Source organism: Conger conger, chromosome 3 (genome assembly GCF_963514075.1).
Source record: "Conger conger chromosome 3, fConCon1.1, whole genome shotgun sequence".
NCBI classification, from domain to species: domain Eukaryota; kingdom Metazoa; phylum Chordata; class Actinopteri; order Anguilliformes; family Congridae; genus Conger; species Conger conger.
The window spans coordinates 75,074,328-75,097,307 of record NC_083762.1 but is presented as its reverse complement, the minus strand read 5'-3'; the positions used below and the strand labels follow the sequence as shown (position 1 = coordinate 75,097,307).

The window sequence follows — 22,980 nt, the reverse complement described above, 5'->3', positions numbered from 1 at the left end:
GCACCAGCGTTATTACTGTACATGTGTCTGACGTGAACGATAACCCACCGCGATTTGGTGAGCGCATAATGAGCACGTTTGTGAAAGAAAACAGCCCAGTGGGCTCTGTACTTTACACTGTGTCTGCCATTGACCCTGATGTCAGCGACAATGCAAAGGTTTCGTACTATATTTTGGAGAGTTCTTTATCATCTGCTGTCAACATAAACTCTGTCAGTGGAGAAATATACAGCCTTCAGGCTTTTAACTATGAAGAAGTTAAAACGTTTCAGTTTCAAGTGCAGGCCACAGACTCTGGTGTTCCTCCACTAAGCAGCAACGTGAGTGTGAACGTTTTTATCCTGGATGAGAATGACAACAGTCCTGTGGTTCTCCCACCCTATTCTGGCCAGGGCTCCGTTAATACTGAGAACATTCCATATACTGCTGAAGCGGGCTACTTTGTGGCCAAGATCAGGGCTGTAGACGCAGACTCTGGTTACAATGCGCTGCTTTCTTATCACATCACTGAACCCAAGGGAAGCAGTCTCTTCCGAATCGGAAGCAGCAGCGGGGAAATAAGGACTAAGAGGCGAATGAGTGACAATGACTTGAAGACTCATCCATTGGTGATCTTGATTTCTGACCATGGAGAACCTTCCCTCTCAGCGACTGTGTCTATTGATGTTGTGGTTGTTGAAGATGGTAGTGAAGTAGGCCTACAGACCTCATTCAGGCAGGTGCCTGCCAAGGAGGAGAGTTTCTCGGATTTAAATCTCTATTTGCTGATCGCCATTGTGTCGGTTTCAGTTATATTTTTGCTCAGCCTCATTAGTTTAATAGCTGTAAAATGCCACAGGACTGATGGCGGGTTGAGCAAGTACAGCGCCCCAGTGATCACCACACACCCTGACGGGAGCTGGTCTTACTCCAAATCTACTCAGCAGTATGACGTGTGTTTTAGCTCAGACACACTGAAGAGTGACGTTGTGGTTTTCCCGACGCCGTATCCGTCAGCCGATGCAGAGCTGATTAGTATCAACGGAGCAGACACCTTCAGACGTAACCAAACACTCCCCAACGGCGAGAAGGTAAGAATAGTTATATGGGGGTCATCCATGAGGCGTAAGACATAATACTTGTTTTGAAAACACGAGAATTAGCTGAAAGGATGAGTGAAAAGCAAAGTGTTTCCCTTGTTTCCGTCTTGCACCGACATATCTGTTGATGTGCTTACTCAAATTTCATCAAACATTAGTATGCCAGGTCTTCATTCTTTAATGTAGCTGTGGGTACTGAAATATATTCCATAGTTTTCCGGACTTGCACAGATACAGTGGCTTCAGAAAGTATTCAGACCATTAACTTTTTTCACACTTTCAATGGTAAAAATAGCATTTTCTTCCAACAAGCTACACTGAATTAGCCATAATTACAAAGTGAAAATATAGTTTTCTAATAATTCTTTATTTGCAAAATTATTACAAATCCAAAAATGTATCCCTCATTGATAATGTATAAGTGTTCAGACCCTCAATTCAGTGCTTGGTAGAAGCCCCTTTGGCCTTTGAGTCTTCTCTTCTCTCTCTGGTCGCTTTTACACACCTGTATTTGGGACGTTCATCCCATTCTTGCTATCACATCTTCTAAAGCTCTGTGACATTGGATTGGAACTTCTGTCAACTGCCATCTTCAGGTTTCTCCACAGATGATATATGGGGTGCACTCTGGAGCAGGTGTTCTTCAAGGACCTCTCTGTATTTGGTTGCATTCATCCTTCCCTCAATTCTCCCTGACCCTACCACTGAGAAGCACCCCTATAGCATATACTGCCACCATGCTTCACCGTAGGGATGGTATTAGCCAGGCGATTAGCAGTGCCTAGTCTATGCCAGGCATAATGCTTGGAGTTTTGCCCAAAGTGTTTTGTCTCATCAGACCAGTGAATCTTTTTCCTCATGCTCTCAGAGTCCTTTAAATGCCTACAGTTCTTTGGACTTCATGGTTTGTTTTTTGTCCTGACATACAATGCAAATTGTTTGACCTTATATACACAGGTGTGTGCCTTTTTAAACCTTGTCCAATCAATTCAATTTGTGACCAGTCAACTCCAATCAAGTTCTAGAAACATCTCAAGGACAATTAAAACAAAAAGGATGCACCTGACCACAATTTGGAGTGCCATAGCAAAGGGTCTGAATACTTATGTAAAAAATAAAAAAAAAGGAAAAAAAAAGATAAAAACATATTTTCACTTTGTCATTATGGCTTATTCAGTGTAGATTGGTGGTGGTGGGAATTATAATAAAATCTACAACAAAATAAAGTTTGCAAAATGGGACGGGGTCTGAATACTTTTTGAAGTCACTGTATATTGTTCCCAAAACACTAGCCATAGTATTCCTCTCTGTGAAGTTCTCGACTGTTCTTGACTGTTCTAGGGCTCACACTCTAGATTAGTATTTGCAGGTATCTGCTTCAGAGTTGCTCAGATGCTTTGCCGTGCATCCCATCAGGATCATTGAGTATAGACTACACTATTACCACATTTGCCCCCTGTTGATTATCTCTTTCTGTCAGACTTCCACCTTAGCCTCAGTTCCTCTTTCAAAGCCACCAAGATCTTTTCTTCAAGCTATAATAGCCGAAATGATGATAAATATATTACATCTATTAAAAGCGTTTCAGAAATTACAAGAAAATTCATGAAAATATACCAAAACCATCAAACCAATTTGTTTTTAAGAGGTGAAATTTAAAGCTGAATAGCCTTGTGACTAATAGAACCTTATTTGATTATTCTAAGTTTAAAATTAGGGCAGATTTTGGGCAGTTTCTTTTTGACCTCCACACTTTGCTCCTGCCATCACTCTGATACAAGTGAATCATGGTCTGATCTGTATTTTCAGAACTATGCAGAGTAACTAGTGGTTTGTATCTTGCAGTGAAGCCTCTGTAGCTCTGTTGTGAAATATTCTGTGGACAGTAGTCACTGACAAGTCTATGACTGCCTGTCTCTGATCTGTGGGACAGATGTTTGTGGGTTTTTCATCATTATGGCGAGAACTCTTTGGTCATCAGCTGTAGAGGTCTTCTTTGGCCTACCAGTCCCTTCAGGATTACTGAGCTTGTAATTGAGCACAGCTTACTAATCATAAACACCTGTGAAGCCATTTGTCACAAATATTTTGGTCCCCAGACTGGGTCAAATATTCTGTCATTTCTACAGGGTGAAACCAAAATGTATTAAAAATACTATTCAGTAAAAACCAGAAAATCAGAACTTCAATTGTCTCAATTGTTTGACAATTGTTTACAAATCTAAATCTGGAGTACAGAGTAATGTCAAGAAAAATACAATCAGGTCCATAAATATTTGGACATTGACAGGATATTGGAATTGGAGTCCAATTATTTTGTGAGCCCCTAAAATTGGGGGACTATGTATAAAAAGGGCTGTAATTCTTACAACGTCCACCCGATTTAGATGTAAATACCCTCAAATTGAAGCTGAAGGTCTGCACTTTGAGGTTATATTCATTATTTACTTCCAACTCCAATACCACGTGGTAGACAGCTAAAATAACAATAACTTTGTCAATGTCCAAATATTTATGGCCCTGACTGTATGTCTTTGCACCAATAGCTATATGGGGTTCATTGTGTATATTTGTGAAATGGTTGGAAGTAGAGTTTGGTGCAATTATTATTATTATTTTTTTCATGCTATCACTATTAATACACGCGGTGTCGCTGTTGACCATGGAAATGAAAACCCCACTCCGAGCTCCTCCTTTCTTGTGAAATGCGTAGCAGGGAGAGGCCAGGGAAAGCTTTGTTTGAAAAAGTACCTTGGTAAACCCTCTCGCAAATTCATTTCATAATGACTACCGTGTGAGAGCTTATATGTGCGCTGTAGATGTACAATAAATTAGGGTCTCTGTGCAGGTGGGACGCGATGGGAATTTCCAACCACGGATTGCGTATTTGGATACAGTGCGCTATTCTTTCGTGTCTGTGGGCTGTGTCCTTTCAGAAGATTGTATATTCTGTGTCTGAGGAGGTGAACAAGGGCACCGTCGTGGGGAATATCACGAAGGATCTCAATCTCAGGCTACAGGAGCTGGAGCCGCGCACGTTTCAAATCGTCCCAGGATCCAGTAAGAGGGTTTTTGATGTAAATTTAAAGACTGGTGTTTTAACTGTGAGCGAAAGGATCGATAGGGAGGAGCTGTGTCTTAGCTCCGCGAAATGCTCTCTGAAGATAGAGGCCGTTGCTCATAATCCTTTGACTTTTTATCGCCTTGAAGTGAATATTGTAGATATAAATGACAATGCGCCGACTTTCCTGGAAAAATCGCACGTCTTAAATATTCCAGAGTCTTCCTTTACTGGAGAGAGAATGCCTCTTCCTCTGGCAAATGATCTCGATGTGGGCAGTAACTCAGTAAAGACCTACAAGCTGAGTGCAAATGAACACTTCTCTCTGGATGTACAGAGCGATGGAGAGCAGGGTGCGTCTGCTGAACTGGTGCTGCAGAAAGCTTTAGACCGAGAGAAGCAGTCTGTGATTCAGCTCATACTGACTGCAGTTGACGGGGGAAAACCTCCCAGATCAGGGACATTACAGATAATTGTTAATGTTATCGATGTCAACGACAATGCTCCAGCATTTAGTAGCTCACTTTATAAAGCCAGGGTGCTTGAAAATGTACCATTTGGATCATCAATAATAACACTTAATGCCACGGATATCGACGAAGGCGTAAATAGCGAAATTGTGTACTCCTTTGTTCGACGCGGTAGTATGAATCCATCGGATACATTCACAATCAACCAATATACTGGCGAAATCACGACCAGTGGTGGTCTTGACTACGAGGAAACGTCTGCATTTGAATTACGCATCCAAGCTCGTGATAAAGGCCTCCCTCCGCGAAGCTCTCATTGTAAACTCTTAATTGAAGTTGTGGATGTAAATGACAACTCTCCAGATGTATCAGTAACTTCAGCACTGAACGCAGTGAGAGAGGACGCCAAAATCGGCACAGCTGTTGCTTTAATTGTTGTGTCAGATGAAGACGGAGGTAAAAACGGAAATGTTCATTGCCGCATTGTTGGCTCTGTTCCTTTTAAACTCCTGTCTTCTAATGATAATTATTACTCTTTAGTGGTTGATGGTCCACTGGACAGAGAGAGCAGTACTCAGTACAATGTCACTATCAAAGCGACAGATGAAGGGACTCCGCCTCTCTCCAGCATCAGTGTCATAACTGTACATGTTTCTGATGTGAACGATAACGCGCCCCGATTTTCAGATCATGTGATTACAGTATATGTGAAAGAAAACAGCCTGGTGGGATCTATTATTTACACAATATCTGCATTTGACCCAGACTTGAAAGAAAATTCTCTGATTGCTTATACCTTAGTGGAGAGTTCTAAGTTTCATCCATCAGCAGTCAGTGTAAACTCAGTCAGTGGAGAAATATTCAGCTTGCAGTCTTTTAACTGCGAGGAAGTTAAAACGTTTCAGTTTCAAGTTCAGGCCACAGACTCTGGTGTTCCTCCACTCAGTACCAACGTGACTGTGAACGTTTTTATCCTGGATGAGAATGACAACAGTCCTGTGGTTCTCCCACCCTATTCTGGCCAGGGCTCCGTTAATACTGAGAACATTCCCTATTCTGCTGAAGCGGGCTACTTTGTGGCCAAGATCAGGGCTGTTGACGCAGACTCTGGTTACAATGCGCTGCTTTCTTATCACATCACTGAACCCAAGGGAAGCAGTCTCTTCCGAATCGGAAGCAGCAGCGGGGAAATAAGGACTAAGAGGCGAATGAGTGACAATGACTTGAAGACTCATCCATTGGTGATTTTGATTTCTGACCACGGAGAACCGTCCCTCTCAGCGACTGTGTCTATTGATGTCGTGGTCGTTGAAAGCACAGATGAAATACAGACATCCTTTAATCAGTTGCCAAAAAAGGAGGACACATTTTCTGATTTAAATCTGTATTTGCTGATTGCCATTATCTCGATTTCTGTTATATTTCTGTTAAGTCTAATTAGTTTAATAGCTGTAAAATGCCACAGGACTGATGGCGGGTTGAGCAAGTACAGCGCTCCAGTGATCACCACACACCCTGACGGGAGCTGGTCTTACTCCAAATCTACTCAGCAGTATGACGTGTGTTTTAGCTCAGACACACTGAAGAGTGACGTTGTGGTTTTCCCTACGCAATTTCCGCCTGCTGATGCTGAGCTCATCAGCATTAATGGAGCAGACACTTTTAAGAGGAATCAAACTCTCCCCAACAGTCAGAAGGTAAGATGCCACGTTTGCGTTTCATTGGCGCCTGTTGACTTGAGGTGCGAAGCGTCTTGCAATCATTTTTAATACTATTCATTAATTCATTAATTCATTAATAGATTATTGAAGGATGTCGTCCTTACACGGCAATGTCTCAAGTGTGAACCAACCAATGTCTGCCAATTTTAACCGTACACTTCCTCCAGGTTCAGTAATATTATAGCAGACCAAGTATTTAAGACCAGACAGACATTTGAAATACGAATTTGAATAACTATACTTTGATACTGCGATGGCAAAAGTCTGTTTTGTAGGGTACCTATTTCAAGCGAAACTGATATTATATTAAGTTTATGGCCATCAACTTGTCAAGTTCCTGAAGACTTGTTCATTATGTTACATGCCACAGAAATGCACGAAACCGACAAAAGCCGAGAAGCAAAAACCGAAAAGCAAAACCTCATAATTCCGGATTGACTGGTTGAAATTCCTGTTTAGTGAAAGCATAATATAGTTGCTTTTCATTCTTTTAAATGCATATTAATAAGTGATTTCGACTTCAGAGCAAGGCATACTATGTATAAAAACAATTGTTTTTTTGCACTTTAATTTCAGTGAATATTAGGCTACGGACGACTTGTCCTGATAAATTGTTGTATACATTAGCCTTTAATTTATTTCTCCTTCACCTCTAGAGTTTTACTTCCAGTTCGTTGCTGTGTCAAACAGACAATGTGCCTTTTCTAACTAAACCTCTGTGTTTATTTTATTTCAAGCCATATGATTAATCACAAAAAGTAAAAATATCATGACATTATTTTTTTAAATCCGCTTTCTAATTGAAAGCCTATTTTTCACTGATTCACATTTCATGTGGTTTACATGGCATTTACATTGTATGTTTGAATTACATTTATAACATCATACACAAAAAATAACGAGACACCAAAGTGCTTATTTCAAGCATAAGTATGAAATATGTACGTTATAAGTATACATTTGATAAAAGCTCATGTAAATCGATCGTTAAAGTCAGTCATTAAAATTGCGAATATGATCAATTAAGTATTTTAATTACAAGAAAGGTCTGTCCTTTTTCTCTTGGTGTGCGTAAAAAAATATGGATTATATCGAGTAGGAATCACAGACTGTTCGATAATTTTGTAGGTGGATCATTCGAATTGGATTGAGGGGACTGTTTGACTTGGAATCCTTAATTTGATGAGTATGAGCGTAGGCCTATAGCTTAGTTATTAATTTATCCATACAATATAAAATTACATCTACAAGCTTTTGAATCTTTGTTTATTGTAATGTTGAAGTAAAAATATCGAGAAACTTTTGGAATTATTTTATATATTGGGATTATTTTATCTTTACTCTTGCAGAGTTGATTTGTGTATGTTTTAACCATGACCAAAAAAAAGCACACGGTGTCGCCGTTGACCATGGAAAACGTGCATTTCGAGGCTCCTCCTTTTATTTTCACTGTACATCAGTGAAAGGAAACCCATCTTTGTTACAATACGTCGCACAGTATCTGCCGTCGTCAGTTTGATATTATCATAATGGTTGTGTGAGCGTTTACATTTTGATTCGATACGTGGTAAATTCCAGTGTCAATGTGCTCCCGGTCAAACGATGGGATATTACAATCAAGAATGGCGTGTTTGGATACAGAGTGTGGTGTTTTCCTGTCTGTGGGCTGTGTCCTTTCAGACGATTGCATATTCCATCTCTGAAGAGGAGAACAAGGGAACTGTTGTGGGAAATATAACGAAGGATCTAAACCTTAATCTTAAGGAGTTGGAATTACGCACGTTTCAGATCGTGGCCGGGGCGAGTAAGAAGTATTTCGAGGTAAATTTACAGACTGGTGTTTTAACTGTGAACGAAAGGATCGACAGGGAGGAGCTGTGTTTTAGTATTCCGAAATGCTCTCTCAAGATAGAGGCCGTGGCTCATGATCCTGTGGATATCTATCGTGTTGACGTAAATATATTGGACATTAATGATAATGCGCCAGTTTTCCAGGATAGAGTTCACGTATTAAATGTAACTGAATATGCGTTTCATGGGGAAAGATTTCCCCTTCCTTTAGCCAATGATCCCGATTTGGGTAGCAACTCAGTGAAAACCTATAAGCTGAGTCCGAATGAACACTTCTCTCTGGATGTACAGAGCGGTGGAGAGCAGAGTGTGTCTCCCGAGCTAGTGCTGCAGAAAGCTTTAGACCGAGAGAAGCAGTCTGTGATTCAGCTCCGACTGACTGCTGTTGACGGAGGAAAACCTCCCCGATCAGGCACGTTACAGATCATTGTTAATGTAATCGATGTGAATGACAATACTCCAACATTCGGCAGCTCTCTTTACAAAGTCCGTGTTTCTGAAAATGTTCCTTTTGGAACACCAATCATAAAACTTAATGCAACGGACATAGACGAAGGCGTAAATGGTGCGGTTCTGTACTCATTTGTTCGACATGGCAATGTGAATCCAACAGATATTTTCTCAATAAATCAGGATACTGGGGACATTACTACAAAGGGCGTACTTGACTATGAGGAAAATGCTGCGTTTGAATTACGCATCCAGGCCAGAGATAAAGGCTCGACTCCCCGCAGTACTCACTGCAAACTCTTAATTGAAGTTGTGGATGTAAATGACAACTGTCCAGAAATATCAGTAACTTCAGTGCTAAAAACGGTCAGAGAAGACGCAAAACTCGGTACCGCTGTTGCCTTAATTGCAGTCTCAGATAAAGACGGTGGCAAAAACGGAGTTGTTCATTGTCGCATTGTTGACTCTGTTCCTTTTAAACTGCAGTCTTCTAATGATAACTATTACTCTTTAGTGGTCGATGGTCCGCTGGACAGAGAGAGCAGTACTCAGTACAATGTCACCATTACAGCTACAGATGAAGGGACTCCGCCTCTCTCCAGCACCAGTGTCATAACTGTACATGTTTCTGATGTCAACGATAACGCGCCCCGGTTTTCAGAGACTGTGATTACCGTATACGTGAAAGAAAACAGCCAAGTGGGATCTGTTATTGACACAGTATCTGCATTTGACCCAGACTTGAAAGAAAATTCTAAACTTACTTATTCCTTATTGGAGAGTTTGACCTTTCGGTCACCAATGGTCAACGTCAACTCAGTTAATGGCGAAATATACAGCTTGCAGTCTTTCAACTATGAAGAAATAAAATCGTTTCAATTTCAAGTTCAGGCCACAGACTCTGGTGTTCCTCCGCTAAGCAGCAACGTGACTCTGAACGTTTTTATCCTGGATGAGAATGACAACAGTCCTGTGGTTCTCCCACCTTATTCTGGCCAGGGCTCCGTTAATACTGAGAACATTCCCTATTCTGCTGAAGCGGGCTACTTTGTGGCCAAGATCAGGGCTGTAGACGCAGACTCTGGTTACAATGCCCTGCTTTCTTATCACATCACTGAACCCAAGGGAAGCAGCCTTTTCCGAATCGGAAGCAGCAGCGGGGAAATAAGGACTAAGAGGCGAATGAGTGACAATGACCTGAAAACTCATCCATTGGTGATTTTGATTTCTGACCACGGAGAACCTTCCCTCTCAGCGACTGTGTCTATGGATGTTGTGGTTGTTGAAGATATGGGTGAAATACAAACAACGTTCAGACAGTTACCTGCCAAGGAGGATAATTTCTCTGATTTAAATCTATATTTGCTGATCGCCATTGTCTCGGTGTCAGTTATATTTTTGCTGAGCCTGATCAGCTTAATAGCTGTGAAGTGCCACAGGACTGATGGCGGGTTGAGCAAGTACAGCGCTCCAGTGATCACCACACACCCTGACGGGAGCTGGTCTTACTCCAAATCTACTCAGCAGTATGACGTGTGTTTTAGCTCAGACACACTGAAGAGTGACGTTGTGGTTTTCCCTTCGCCATTTCCGCCTGCAGATGCGGAGCTGATAAGCATTAATGGAGCAGATACTTTTAAACGGAACCAAACGCTTCCCAATAGTGAGAAGGTAAGAGCACGGGTAACATAACGCTCCCCTGTTGTGTTTTTTTTTCTCTGTTTGAAGTGAAGGTAAACTGATATTTCCAACCTTTTGTTTTGGGGCATTTTCTCAACACGTCGTATTGTACACATGCAGATGTTGGCATACACGCGTTTTAGTTTTTAGCCCAATAATGTTATTTACTATTATTTTCTTTTCATTTGATGTATTTGATGTCATTTTGGTGTATATTTCTTTAATAGAATGCCACTAATTTGTTATTTAAATGTTTACCACAGCTACCCAAGTCGTTTTTGACCAAGCTCTATTTTTTTGTCTGTAGATATAGTTTTAGTCTTTGTTTTCTTTGCTGTTACATTTTATCTCATACCAAAGACTTTTGTTTTGATCGCTTCACCTTCCATATTTTACGCAATATTCCCTGGAGTTTAGGGAGTTATATTTAAACAAGCCATTTTTTTATAGTTCCCTAAAATGTACACATCTGTTCTATAATTTACTATTCGTCATTTGAAGGAGTTATGCTCTATTCTAAAATCTAAACATTTTTGACCACATAGTACATGTCGGCTTAATCAGTTCATTTTGTAATCATTGACATTTACGACTTGGTGAAGTATCTTATATCAGAGCATGTTTCCATCATAGAAGCAGAGCACTTTTTAGAGTTAAACAATAATGTGTTTTTAGTCAGTCTTTGTGAAATCACAGAGAGTCCACTTTGCCAGATTTAGGAAACTACATGCTCTGCAATCGAAACCTTGACGAATTTGTACCCTTATACAAATAGGTTTTGACCTTGGACTCGTGTGTTGCCTACTGTTCAGTGTCCCCACATTACCAAAATTATGCTTGATTTTGGAAAACATTTAATATTCGAAGAAAACACTCCATCCTTAACCAAAACTCTATCCATAACCAAAACAGAGTCGACGCTTTTGGTAGGATTGGATATGTTTCTTTTCATGCGTAATTGCGCGCGAGTATTACTACGTATGTTAACGAGAAATAATCCGTGCAATTCATTTCCATAGGACTCTGAAGTCTATGGTCTTTGAATGAATTTATACTCGGATATCAGTCATTATGTCTGATATATTTATGGGAATTACGTTCAGTGGTGCCATATATGCAGACAAGATTGCTGAATTGGTGCAATTTCTCTATTTATAGAGCTGATTGCCATTTCCGACCACTTTGCAGGAAAAATACTGTATTATCGTTTATTTAATAAAACTATGTTTATAAGACTATTGTGTGTTAGCGTTTGGTACTCTTCCAACTTTAGCCTATTGAGTATAGGTTTTCTTTATTTTTTTTTTACATGTATTACAAAAATCACAAGTATTTACTAATGTGTAAGATTTCCTTTGACTGGCATTAGGACGAAACATCTACTGATATCCATAGGTTTGACACACGGTGTCGCTACAGACCACAAACAAACGGTACATTCACAGACTCCTCCTTTAGCAGGGCAGGGTGAAGCGTACACGCCTGGTCGCTTTGTTCCAGACCCAGGCGCCGAATCATTGTGTGGCACAGTACTTCGAATATACGCTGCTTGGATTAAAATGTATCATTATATTGGAAATATATGACCCGCTTTTACCAGAATTATTTGGACTATCGTGATCAACCAGCGCAATGATGGGCCTTCTGGAGCATGCTATTAATGTGTGGATTACGTATATTGTGTTGTTTTCTTTGCTGAGTCGGTCTTCGGCGCAGACTGTGTATTCCGTTTCGGAAGAGGTGGACAGAGGCACGTTTGTCGGAAATATCGCAAAGGATTTAAATGTTAATGTGCAAGGCTTGGAATCTCGAGGGCTTCATATTGCAACTGGTTCCAACAAAGGGTATTTTCAGGTAAATTTGAAAACCGGTATTCTGTATGTTAATGAAAGAATAGACAGAGAGGCCCTATGTGCGAATTTGGCGATGTGCTCTTTAAATATGCAGGCAATACTGAATCAGCCTATGCAGCTTCACCGCATTGAAGTGATTATTTTAGACATTAATGATAATGCGCCGTCTTTCCCGGACGAATCACACGTTTTGAATATTCCAGAGTCGTCCGTTTCTGGGGAGAAATTTCCTCTTCCGAATGCTAATGATCCCGATGTGGGCAGTAACTCAGTGAAGACATACAAGCTCAGTCCAAATGAACACTTCTCACTGGATATACAGAGCGATGGAGATCAGAGTGTGTCTGCTGAGCTAGTGCTGCAGAAAGCTTTAGACCGAGAGAAACAGTCTGTGGTTCGGCTCACACTGACTGCTGTTGACGGAGGAAAACCTCCCAGATCAGGGACATTACAGATCACTGTTAATGTAATCGATGCGAACGACAACGCTCCAGTATTCAGCAAATCTCTTTATAAAGTCCGTGTTTATGAAAATGTAGCATTTGGAACAAAAATAATAACACTGAATGCCACAGACCCCGATGAAGGAATGAACAGTGAGCTAGTATATTCTTTAGCTGAACGAGGGCGATTGAATCCTTCTGACATGTTTTCCATTGATTCGACAACAGGAGAAATCACTACAAAAGGGAATTTGGATTTTGAGGAAAACTCTGCCTATGAGATCCGCGTACAAGCTCGGGATAAAGGTGCAACTCCCAGGAGTACTCATTGTAAAGTGTTAGTGGAAGTTGTTGATATCAACGACAACCCGCCAGAAATTACAGTGACGTCACTTATGAGCCCAGTAAGAGAAGACGCTCAAAGAGGTACCGTCGTGGCTTTGATAACCGTATCCGACAAAGACGCTGGAAAAAATGGACATTTTAATTGTATTTTAATTGGTCCCGTTCCTTTTAAATTGCAATCTTCCTATAAGAACGAATACTCTCTAGTGGTTGACGGGCCGCTGGATAGGGAGAATGAGTTTCAGTACAATGTCACCATCAGAGCTACAGATGAAGGGACTCCTCCTCTTTCCACAAGCAGTGTTATTACTGTACACGTTTCTGATGTCAATGACAACGCGCCGCGCTTTCCTGAGCCGGTGATTAACTTGTATTTGAAAGAAAACAGCCCAGTGGGGTCTGTTATTTATATTATATCTGCATTTGATCCAGATATGAAAGAAAATTCGAAACTTACCTATTCCTTATTTGAAAGTTCGGCCAAAGGTGTGTTCAGGCCATCAACGGTCAGTGTGAACTCTGTCAGTGGAGAAATATATACCCTTCAGTCGTTTAACTACGAGGACATGAAAACATTCCAGTTTCAGCTTCAGGCCACAGACTCTGGTGTGCCTCCACTAAGCAGCAACGTGACTGTGAACGTCTTTATTTTAGATGCAAATGACAACAGTCCTGTGGTTCTCCCACCTTATTCTGACCAGGGCTCCGTTAATACTGAGAACATTCCATATTCTGCTGAAGCGGGCTACTTTGTGGCCAAGATCAGGGCTGTAGACGCAGACTCTGGTTACAATGCGCTGCTTTCTTATCACATCACTGAACCCAAGGGCAGCAGCCTCTTCCGAATCGGAGGCAGCACCGGGGAAATAAGGACTAAGAGGCGAATGAGTGACAATGACTTGAAGACTCATCCATTGGTGATTTTGATTTCTGACCACGGAGAACCTTCCCTCTCAGCGACGGTGTCTATTGATGTTGTAGTTGTTGAAGATACGGGTGAAATGCAAACAACGTTCAGACAGTTACCTGCCAAGGAGGAGACTTTCTCTGATTTAAATCTCTATTTACTGATCGCCATTGTGTCGGTGTCAGTTATATTTTTGCTGAGCCTCATTAGTTTAATCGCTGTAAAATGCCACAGGACTGATGGCGGTTTTAGCAAGTACAGCGCACCAGTGATCACCACACACCCTGACGGGAGCTGGTCTTACTCCAAATCTACTCAGCAGTATGACGTGTGTTTTAGCTCAGACACACTGAAGAGTGACGTTGTGGTTTTCCCTACGCCGTATCCGCCTGCTGATGCGGAGCTGATCAGCATTAATGGAGCAGACACATTGAAAAGGAATCAAACTCTTCCCAACAGTCAGAAGGTAAGACAGCAATCGCTCTTTGTTTAACCTAATAATGTGATGTCCTCTCTGTGCCTACTCATTTCGTATCCATACCTATAGTTATTGTGACAACCTACTGTGAGACCATGATTGGAACTTAGTCCTAACCGTCTCATGAATTTCTCTTTTCTCATTTCATAAATTCTAATTAATTAATGTGCCAATACTAGACATATTATTTTATTTGAGTCAGCCAAAGGTTCTAAGTTTCTACCTTTCCATGTTCCGGCATATTTAGCTTAGCAGGTGTCTACACCCCATGAACGTTTATTTTTTATTTTTTTTATAGATAGTTGCATACGAATTTTCATGTATACGTTTAGAGATAAAGTTGAGGCCTATTGTATAAAACCAATACGAGAAATTGCAATTAAAGTTCATCCTTTAAACAGATCATTATACCTGGCAATTTGGACAACAAAGGTGTCCACACAGTGAATTAAATTGAGTGATGAATCAATTCTTACAGCTTTCATATCGTCCATATTAGACACATATGTACTTTGGCAGAGGTTAATTAACACTCAATTTTACTGCTTAGCCTATGTGGAATTTTGTCTGACAATTGTTTGGATTGTTGTTTCTAGTTTTCCACCGTACTTCCATAGTCTATCGATTTGTATACGATATATACAGAAAAACAACTGCAGGCTCTTAAATATTGCATTAGTTTTCTATAATTTTTATTGATTTTTCAGAGAAAGTCACTTGGTTAGGCTACTCTTTTACCTGGATGAAAGCAATGAGTATGGGTGTTTTGTCGTTAAATAAATGAAATAGTAATGTAAAAAAAAAAGCATTTTGTGTTCACTTGGGTCCCATTTGTCTTATATTAGATTTTGTCTAGATAGCTGAAACCAGTCAGTGTGACAAATATGCAATGTACAAATACAGTGCTGACGCTGGAGATCAGTTGCACACTACGAAAACACTCCATGGCCTAAGCATTCAGCACATAGGTCAGCGATTTTAGAGGATCAAGCATTTGCAGTTTCCATGCGTATTTGCGGTTACCACGGTCCTTTCCATGCGTATTTGCGAGTAAAAGCCACTTCGCATGAATCTTTCAATGCATATCAGTCGTTATGTGTAATCTATATAAGGATAGAGGTTTCAGGTTTATCATATATGCCAACAAGATTGTTCTATTAAAAAAGAAATGGTCATAAAGCCAACTGCCATGTACATTGTCTGTGCATTAAAATAATAAATTATCATCGCTCCTTTAATTTAACTCTTTATCTTTCCATGGCTTTATTGAAGTGTTCAAGCGTTCTACTAGTGCTACGACAGAACGGCAGACTAATAATCATGTATTTTCTGTTTGTGTAACTCAAACATATTAAGGAAAAGTAAGTGTGCAAGATTTGCCTTGACGGTGGTCATAACTGAAGCTCTTCTGATAACAGTAAATTTGACACGCGGTGTCGCTGCAGACCACAAAAAAATAACACATTCTCAGACTCCTCCTTTTGTTGTGAAGGGCGAAGCACACACAGCCCTGGCCGCTTTGTTTCAGATAGCGCGCAGAATCGTAGTGTGCCACAATATTTCGGATGTGCACTGCTTGGATTAAGATCCACATATTTGTTCGTTAATATATGGCTTACCTTTGCTGGAGTTAACGGGACTGCTGTGGTCAATTAGAGCAATGGTGGGCCTTTGGGAACAGACAGTAGGCCTGCATGGCTGGATTATCGCCTTGTTTTTTCTTCTGGGTTGGTCATCGGCACAGACTGTGTATTCCGTTTCGGAAGAGGTGGACAGAGGCACGTTTGTCGGAAATATCGCAAAGGATTTCAATCTTAATGTGCAAGACTTGGAATCTAGAGGGCTTCATATTGCAACTGCTTCTAACAAAAAGTATTTTCAGGTAAATTTGAAAACCGGCATTCTGTATGTTAATGAAAGAATAGACAGAGAGGCGTTATGCGCGAATTTGGTGAAGTGCGCTTTCAATATGCAGGCAATATTGAATCAGCCAATGCAGCTTCACCGTATTGAAGTGAATATTTTAGACATTAATGATAATGCGCCGTCTTTCCTGGACAAATCAGGAGTTTTTAATATACATGAATCTTCAGTTTCCGGGGAGAGATTTTCTCTCCCAATTGCTATTGACCCCGATGTTGGCAGTAACTCAGTAAAGACCTACAAGCTGAATCCAAATGAATACTTCTTCCTGGATGTACAGAGCGAGGGAGAGCAGAGTGTATCTGCTGAGCTAGTGCTGCAGAAGGCTTTAGACCGAGAGAAACAATCTGTGATTCAGCTCCTACTGACTGCTGTTGACGGAGGAAAACCTCCGAGATCCGGGACATTACAGATTACTGTTAATATAATCGATGTGAATGACAATGTACCAGTATTCAGCAAATCTCTTTATAAAGTCCGAGTTAATGAGAATGTATCGGTTGGAGCAAAAATAATCACACTTAATGCCACAGACCTCGATGAAGGAATGAACAGTGAGCTAGTATATTCTTTAGTTGAGCGAGGGAGTTTTAATCCTTCCGACATGTTTACCATTGATTCGGTAACAGGAGAAATCACGATAAAAGGGAATTTGGATTTTGAGGAAAACTCTGCCTACGAGATCCGCGTACAAGCTCGGGATAAAGGTGCAATTCCCAGGAGTACTCACTGTAAAGTGTTAGTGGAAGTTGTTGATATCAACGACAACCCACCAGAAATTACAGTGACGTCACTTATGAGCCCAGTAAGAGAAGACGCTCAAAGAGGTACAGTCGTGGCTTTGATAACCGTAACCGACAAAGACGCTGGAAAAAATGGAAATTTGAATTGTATTTTAATTGGTCCCGTTCCTTTTAAATTGCAATCATCTTATAAGAACGAATACTCTCTTGTGGTTGACGGGGCGCTGGATAGAGAGAGCGAGTTTCAGTACAATGTCACCATCAGAGCTACAGATGAAGGGACTCCTCCTCTTTCCACAAGCAGTGTTATTACTGTACACGTTTCTGATGTCAATGACAACGCGCCGCGCTTTCCTGAGCCAGTGATTAACTTGTACTTAAAAGAAAACAGCCCAGTGGGGTCTGTTATTCATATGATATCTGCATTCGACCCAGACGCGAAAGAAAATTCAAAACTTGCATATTCCATATTTGAAAGTAATGTAAAAGGTGTGTCCAGGCCATCAACGGTCAGTGTGAACTCTGTCAGTGGAGAAATATATACCCTTCAGTCGTTTAACTACGAAGACATGAAAACATTCCAGTTACAAGTGCAGGCTACAGACTCTGGTGTTCCTCCGCTAACCAGCAACGTGACTGTGAACGTTTTTATCCTGGATGAGAATGACAACAGTCCTGTGGTTCTCCCACCCTATTCTGCTCAGGGCTCCGTTAATACTGAGAACATTCCCTATTCTGCTGAAGTGGGCTACTTTGTGGCCAAGATCAGGGCTGTAGACGCAGACTCTGGTTACAATGCGCTGCTTTCTTATCACATCACTGAACCCAAGGGCAGCAGCCTCTTCCGAATCGGAAGCAGCAGCGGGGAAATAAGGACTAAGAGGCGAATGAGTGACAATGACCTGAAAACTCATCCATTGGTGATTTTGATTTCTGACCATGGAGAACCTTCCCTCTCAGCGACTGTATCTATTGATGTTGTAGTTGTTGAAGATACGGGTGAAATGCAAACAACGTTCAGACAGTTACCTGCCAAGGAGGATAATTTCTCTGATTTAAATCTATATTTACTGATCGCCATAGTGTCGGTGTCAGTTATATTTTTGCTGAGCCTCATTAGTTTAATAGCTGTAAAGTGCCACAGGAGTGATGGGGGGTTGAGCAAGTACAGCGCCCCAGTGATCACCACACACCCTGACGGGAGCTGGTCTTACTCCAAATCTACTCAGCAGTATGACGTGTGTTTTAGCTCAGACACACTGAAGAGTGACGTCGTGGTTTTCCCTACTCCATTTCCGCCTGCTGATGCGGATCTGATTAGCATTAATGGAGCAGACACGTTGAAAAGGAATCAAACTCTCCCCAACAGTCAGAAGGTAAGACAGCATTCGCTGTTTGTTTAACCCAATAATGTGATGTGCTCTCTCAGAATATCCTTTCGTATTCATATACATATTTCTTGTCACAACACACTGGCACACCTTGCTTGGAACTTAGTATTATCCGTTTCATGAATTTCTCTTTTCTCATTTTATGAATTAGAATTAATTAATATACTAATACAAGACAGATTATTGAATTTGAGTCAGCCAAAGGATCTAAGTTTGTACATTTCCATGTTCAGGCATATTTAGCTTAGCAGGTGTCTACACCCCATTTAAGTAAAAAATAATAATAATAAAAGAAAGAAAATGCATGTGACGTTTCATGTATACGTTTAGAGATAAAGCTTAGGCGAATACAATCTTGCCTAAACCAATACGAGAAGTTGCAATTCAAGTGAATGCTTTAAACAGATAATTCCACCAAGCAATTTGGATAACAAATGTGTCTACGCAGTAAATTATATTCATTGATGAATCAATTCTTACAGCGTTCATTTCGTCCATATAAGACGCGTATGTGCTCTGACAGAGGTTAATTAACACTGCGCATTTTGCTGCTTTGGCTATGTTGAATGTTGCCTGGGTTGGATTGTTCTCTGTAGTTTTCCACCGTCCTTCCATAGTCTATCGATTTGTATATTATTTATACAGGAAAAACAGCTGCGGGATCTCAAATATTGTATTAGCTTTTGATCATTTTGATAGAATTTTCAGAGAAAGCCACTTCGATAGTTTTACTTCGTGAGGCTACTCTTTTACCTGGATGAAGGCAATGCGTATGGCGGTTTTGTCATAAAATAAGTGAAATAATAATGTCAAAACTTCTATTTGTGTTCACTCAGGATCCCTCTGTCTGATATTACATTATGTCGAAAGAACTGAAACCAGTCAGTGTGACAAACATGCAATAATAGAGGAAATAATGAAGGGGGCAAATACTTATTCACGGTATTGCATTTTCCCCAGTTCTTCCTCATTACTGATCCCTGTTCAATGTACAAATATAGTGTTGACTCTGGAGATCATTTGTACACTACGAAAACACTCACTCCATGTCCTAAGCATTCAGCACCTAGGTCCGCGATTTTTGAGGATCGCGCATTTGCGGTATTTGCGCGTAAAAGCCACTTTGCATTAATGTATCAATGCATATCAGTCATTATATGTAAGGATAGAGGTTTCAGATTTATCATATGTGCCAACAAGACTGTTCTATTAAAAAAAAGGTCATAAAGCCAACTGCCATATGCCTTGTCTGTGCAGTAAAAAATAAATTCTAATCGCTCCTTTAATTTAACTCTTTATCTTTCCATGGCTTTATTGAAGTGTTCAAGCGTTCTACTAGTGCTACGACAGAACGGTAGACTAATAATCATGTATTTTCTGTTTGTGTAATTCAAACATATTAAGTGAAAGTAAGTGTGCAAGATTTGCCTTGGCGGTGGTCATGACTGAAGCTCTTCTGATATCAGTAAATCTGACACGCGGTGTCGCTGCAGACCACAAAAAAATAACACATTCTCAGACTCCTCCTTTTGTTATGAAGGGCGAAGCACACACAGCCCTTGCCGCTTTGTTTCAGATAGCACGCAGAATCGTAGTGTGCCACAATATTTCGGATGTGCACTGCTTGGATTAAGATCCACATATTTGTTCGTTAATATATGTCTTACCTTTGCTGGAGTGAACGGGACTGCTATGGTCAATTAGAGCAATGGTGGGCCTTTGGGAACAGACAGTAGGCCTGCATGGCTGGATTATCGCCTTGTTTTTTCTTCTGGGTTGGTCTTCGGCGCAGAATGTGTATTCCGTTTCGGAAGAGGTGGACAGAGGCACGTTTGTCGGAAATATCGCAAAGGATTTAAATCTTAATCTACAAGATTTGGAATTACGAGGGCTTCAGATTGCAACTGGTTCTAACAAAGGATATTTCCAGGTAAATTTGAAAACCGGTATTTTATATGTTAATGAAAGAATAGACAGAGAGGCGCTATGTGCGAATTCGGCGAAGTGCTCTTTAAATATAGAGGTTATACTGAATCAGCCAATGCAGCTTCACCGCATTGAAGTGAATATTTTAGATATTAATGATAATGCGCCGTCTTTCCTGGACAAATCAGGAGTTTTGAATATACCTGAATCGTCAGTTTCGGGAGAGAGATTTTCTCTCCCAATTGCTATTGACCCCGACGTGGGCAGTAACTCGGTAAAGACCTACAAGCTGACTCCAAATGAACACTTCTCTCTGGATGTACAGAGCGATGGAGAGCAGAGTCTGTCTGCTGAGCTAGTGCTGCAGAAAGCTTTAGACCGAGAGAAACAGTCTGTGATTCAGCTCCTACTAACTGCTGTTGACGGAGGAAAACCTCCGAGATCCGGGACATTACAGATCACTGTTAATGTAATAGATGCTAATGACAACGCTCCAGTATTCAGCAAATCTCTTTATAAAGTCCGTGTAAATGAAAATGTATCGGTTGGAGCAAAAATAATCACACTTAATGCCACAGACCTCGATGAAGGAATGAACAGTGAGTTAGTATATTCTTTAGTTGAACGAGGGAGTTTTAACCCTTCCGACATGTTTACCATTGATTCGGGAACAGGCGAAATCACGATAAAAGGGAATTTGGATTTTGAGGAAAACTCTGCCTACGAGATTCGCGTGCAAGCTCGAGATAAAGGTGCAACTCCCAGGAGTACACACTGTAAAGTGTTAGTGGAAGTTGTTGATACCAACGACAACCCTCCAGATATCACAGTGACGTCACTTATGAGCCCAGTAAGAGAAGACGCTCAAAGAGGTACAGTCGTGGCTTTGATAACCGTGACCGACAAAGACGCTGGAAAAAATGGACATTTTAATTGTATTTTAATTGGTCCCGTTCCTTTTAAATTGCAATCTTCCTATAGGAACTACTACTCTCTCGTGGTTGACGGGGCGCTGGATAGAGAGAGCGAATTTCAGTACAATGTCACCATCAGAGCTACAGATGAAGGGACTCCTCCTCTTTCCACCAGCAGTGTTATCACTGTACACGTTTCTGATGTCAATGACAACGCGCCGCGCTTTCCTGAGCCAGTGATTAACTTGTATTTGAAAGAAAACAGCCCAGTGGGGTCTGTTATTTATATTATATCTGCATTTGATCCCGATACGAAAGAAAATTCTAAACCTACATATTCTTTATTTGAAAGTTCAGCTAAAGGTGTGCCCAGGCCATCAACGGTCAGTGTGAACTCTGTCAGTGGAGAAATATATACCCTTCAGTCGTTCAACTACGAGGACATGAAAACATTGCAGTTGCTAGTGCAGGCAACCGACTCTGGTGTTCCTCCACTAAGCAGCAACGCGACTGTGAACGTTTTTATCCTGGATGAGAATGACAACAGTCCTGTGGTTCTCCCGCCCTATTCTGGCCAGAGCTCTGTTAATACTGAGAACATTCCCTATTCTGCTGAAGCTGGATACTTTGTGGCCAAGATCAGGGCTGTTGACGCAGACTCTGGTTACAATGCGCTGCTTTCTTATCACATCACTGAACCCAAGGGCAGCAGCCTCTTCCGAATCGGAAGCAGCACCGGGGAAATAAGGACTAAGAGGCGAATGAGTGACAATGACCTGAAGACTCATCCATTGGTGATTTTGATTTCTGACCACGGAGAACCTTCCCTCTCAGCGACTGTGTCTATTGATGTTGTAGTTGTTGAAGATACGGGTGAAATGCAAACAACGTTCAGACAGTTACCTGCGAAGGAGGAGACTTTCTCTGATTTAAATCTCTATTTACTGATCGGCATTGTCTCTGTGTCAGTTATATTTTTGCTGAGCCTCATTAGTTTAATAGCTGTAAAGTGCCACAGGACTGATGGCGGGTTGAGCAAGTACAGTGCCCCAGTGATCACCACACACCCTGATGGGAGCTGGTCTTACTCCAAATCTACTCAGCAGTATGACGTGTGTTTCAGCTCAGACACACTGAAGAGTGACGTTGTGGTTTTTCCTACGCCGTTTCCGCCTGCTGATGCGGATCTGATTAGCATTAATGGAGCAGACACGTTGAAAAGGAATCAAACTCTCCCCAACAGTCAGAAGGTAAGACGGCCAATCGCTGTTTGTTTAATCTAAGAAATGTATTTCCTCTCGGAACATATTTGTTCTTATTGTTCTTATGTTGAATATGCATATGGTTCCACGTGTGTACCTTTCCGTATTCAGCCACATTCAATTTAGCAGGTGTCTACTCCTCATTTATTCATTTTTTTATTTTTTTCATTTGTATATGACAGTTCATCTATTCGTATTGGAGATAAAGCTTATTAAATCTTGTGTTAACCAAAACGAGAAGTTGTGAGGACCAGACGCGACCGAATAGGGAATCTTCAAGTAACCCACAGAAGGTGTGATAACCACTAAAATAATTTAGGGTTCTCCCCAAAATAATCTAGTGCAGGGGTCGGCAACCCTGGTCCTGGAGAGCCGCAGGGTGTGCTGGCTTTCGTCTCCACCTTAAAATAAGCAACCAATTCAGACCCAAGAAACCAGGTGAGGTGAGTTAACTGTGCAATCAATGGCTTTCATTGATCAATT

General features: G+C 41.0%; 5 protein-coding genes across 5 annotated transcripts; all 5 read left to right on the top strand.

Annotated features, from left to right (window-relative positions):
- Positions 1-68: 68 nt before the first annotated feature.
- On the top strand, positions 69-7,039 carry LOC133123608 (protocadherin alpha-2-like). The gene is made up of 4 exons (XM_061234083.1): positions 69-1,041; positions 2,980-3,068; positions 4,016-6,307; positions 7,022-7,039. Exons 1-4 carry the CDS (start codon positions 69-71, stop codon positions 7,037-7,039), a joined length of 3,372 nt encoding a protein of 1,123 aa, XP_061090067.1.
- Positions 7,040-7,933: 894 nt separating this feature from the next.
- On the top strand, positions 7,934-10,324 carry LOC133123606 (protocadherin alpha-8-like). The gene has a single exon (XM_061234081.1). The coding sequence runs from the start codon at positions 7,934-7,936 to the stop codon at positions 10,322-10,324; it is 2,391 nt and encodes a 796-aa protein (XP_061090065.1).
- A 1,623-nt stretch (positions 10,325-11,947) lies between these two features.
- LOC133124098 (protocadherin alpha-2-like) lies at positions 11,948-14,353 on the top strand. The gene has a single exon (XM_061234992.1). The coding sequence runs from the start codon at positions 11,948-11,950 to the stop codon at positions 14,351-14,353; it is 2,406 nt and encodes an 801-aa protein (XP_061090976.1).
- Positions 14,354-15,998: 1,645 nt separating this feature from the next.
- Positions 15,999-18,407, top strand: LOC133123605 (protocadherin alpha-2-like). The gene has a single exon (XM_061234080.1). The coding sequence runs from the start codon at positions 15,999-16,001 to the stop codon at positions 18,405-18,407; it is 2,409 nt and encodes an 802-aa protein (XP_061090064.1).
- Positions 18,408-20,103: 1,696 nt separating this feature from the next.
- Positions 20,104-22,518, top strand: LOC133123604 (protocadherin alpha-2-like). Its single transcript, XM_061234079.1, has one exon. It carries the CDS (start codon positions 20,104-20,106, stop codon positions 22,516-22,518), a length of 2,415 nt encoding a protein of 804 aa, XP_061090063.1.
- The last annotated feature ends 462 nt before the right edge of the window (positions 22,519-22,980 follow it).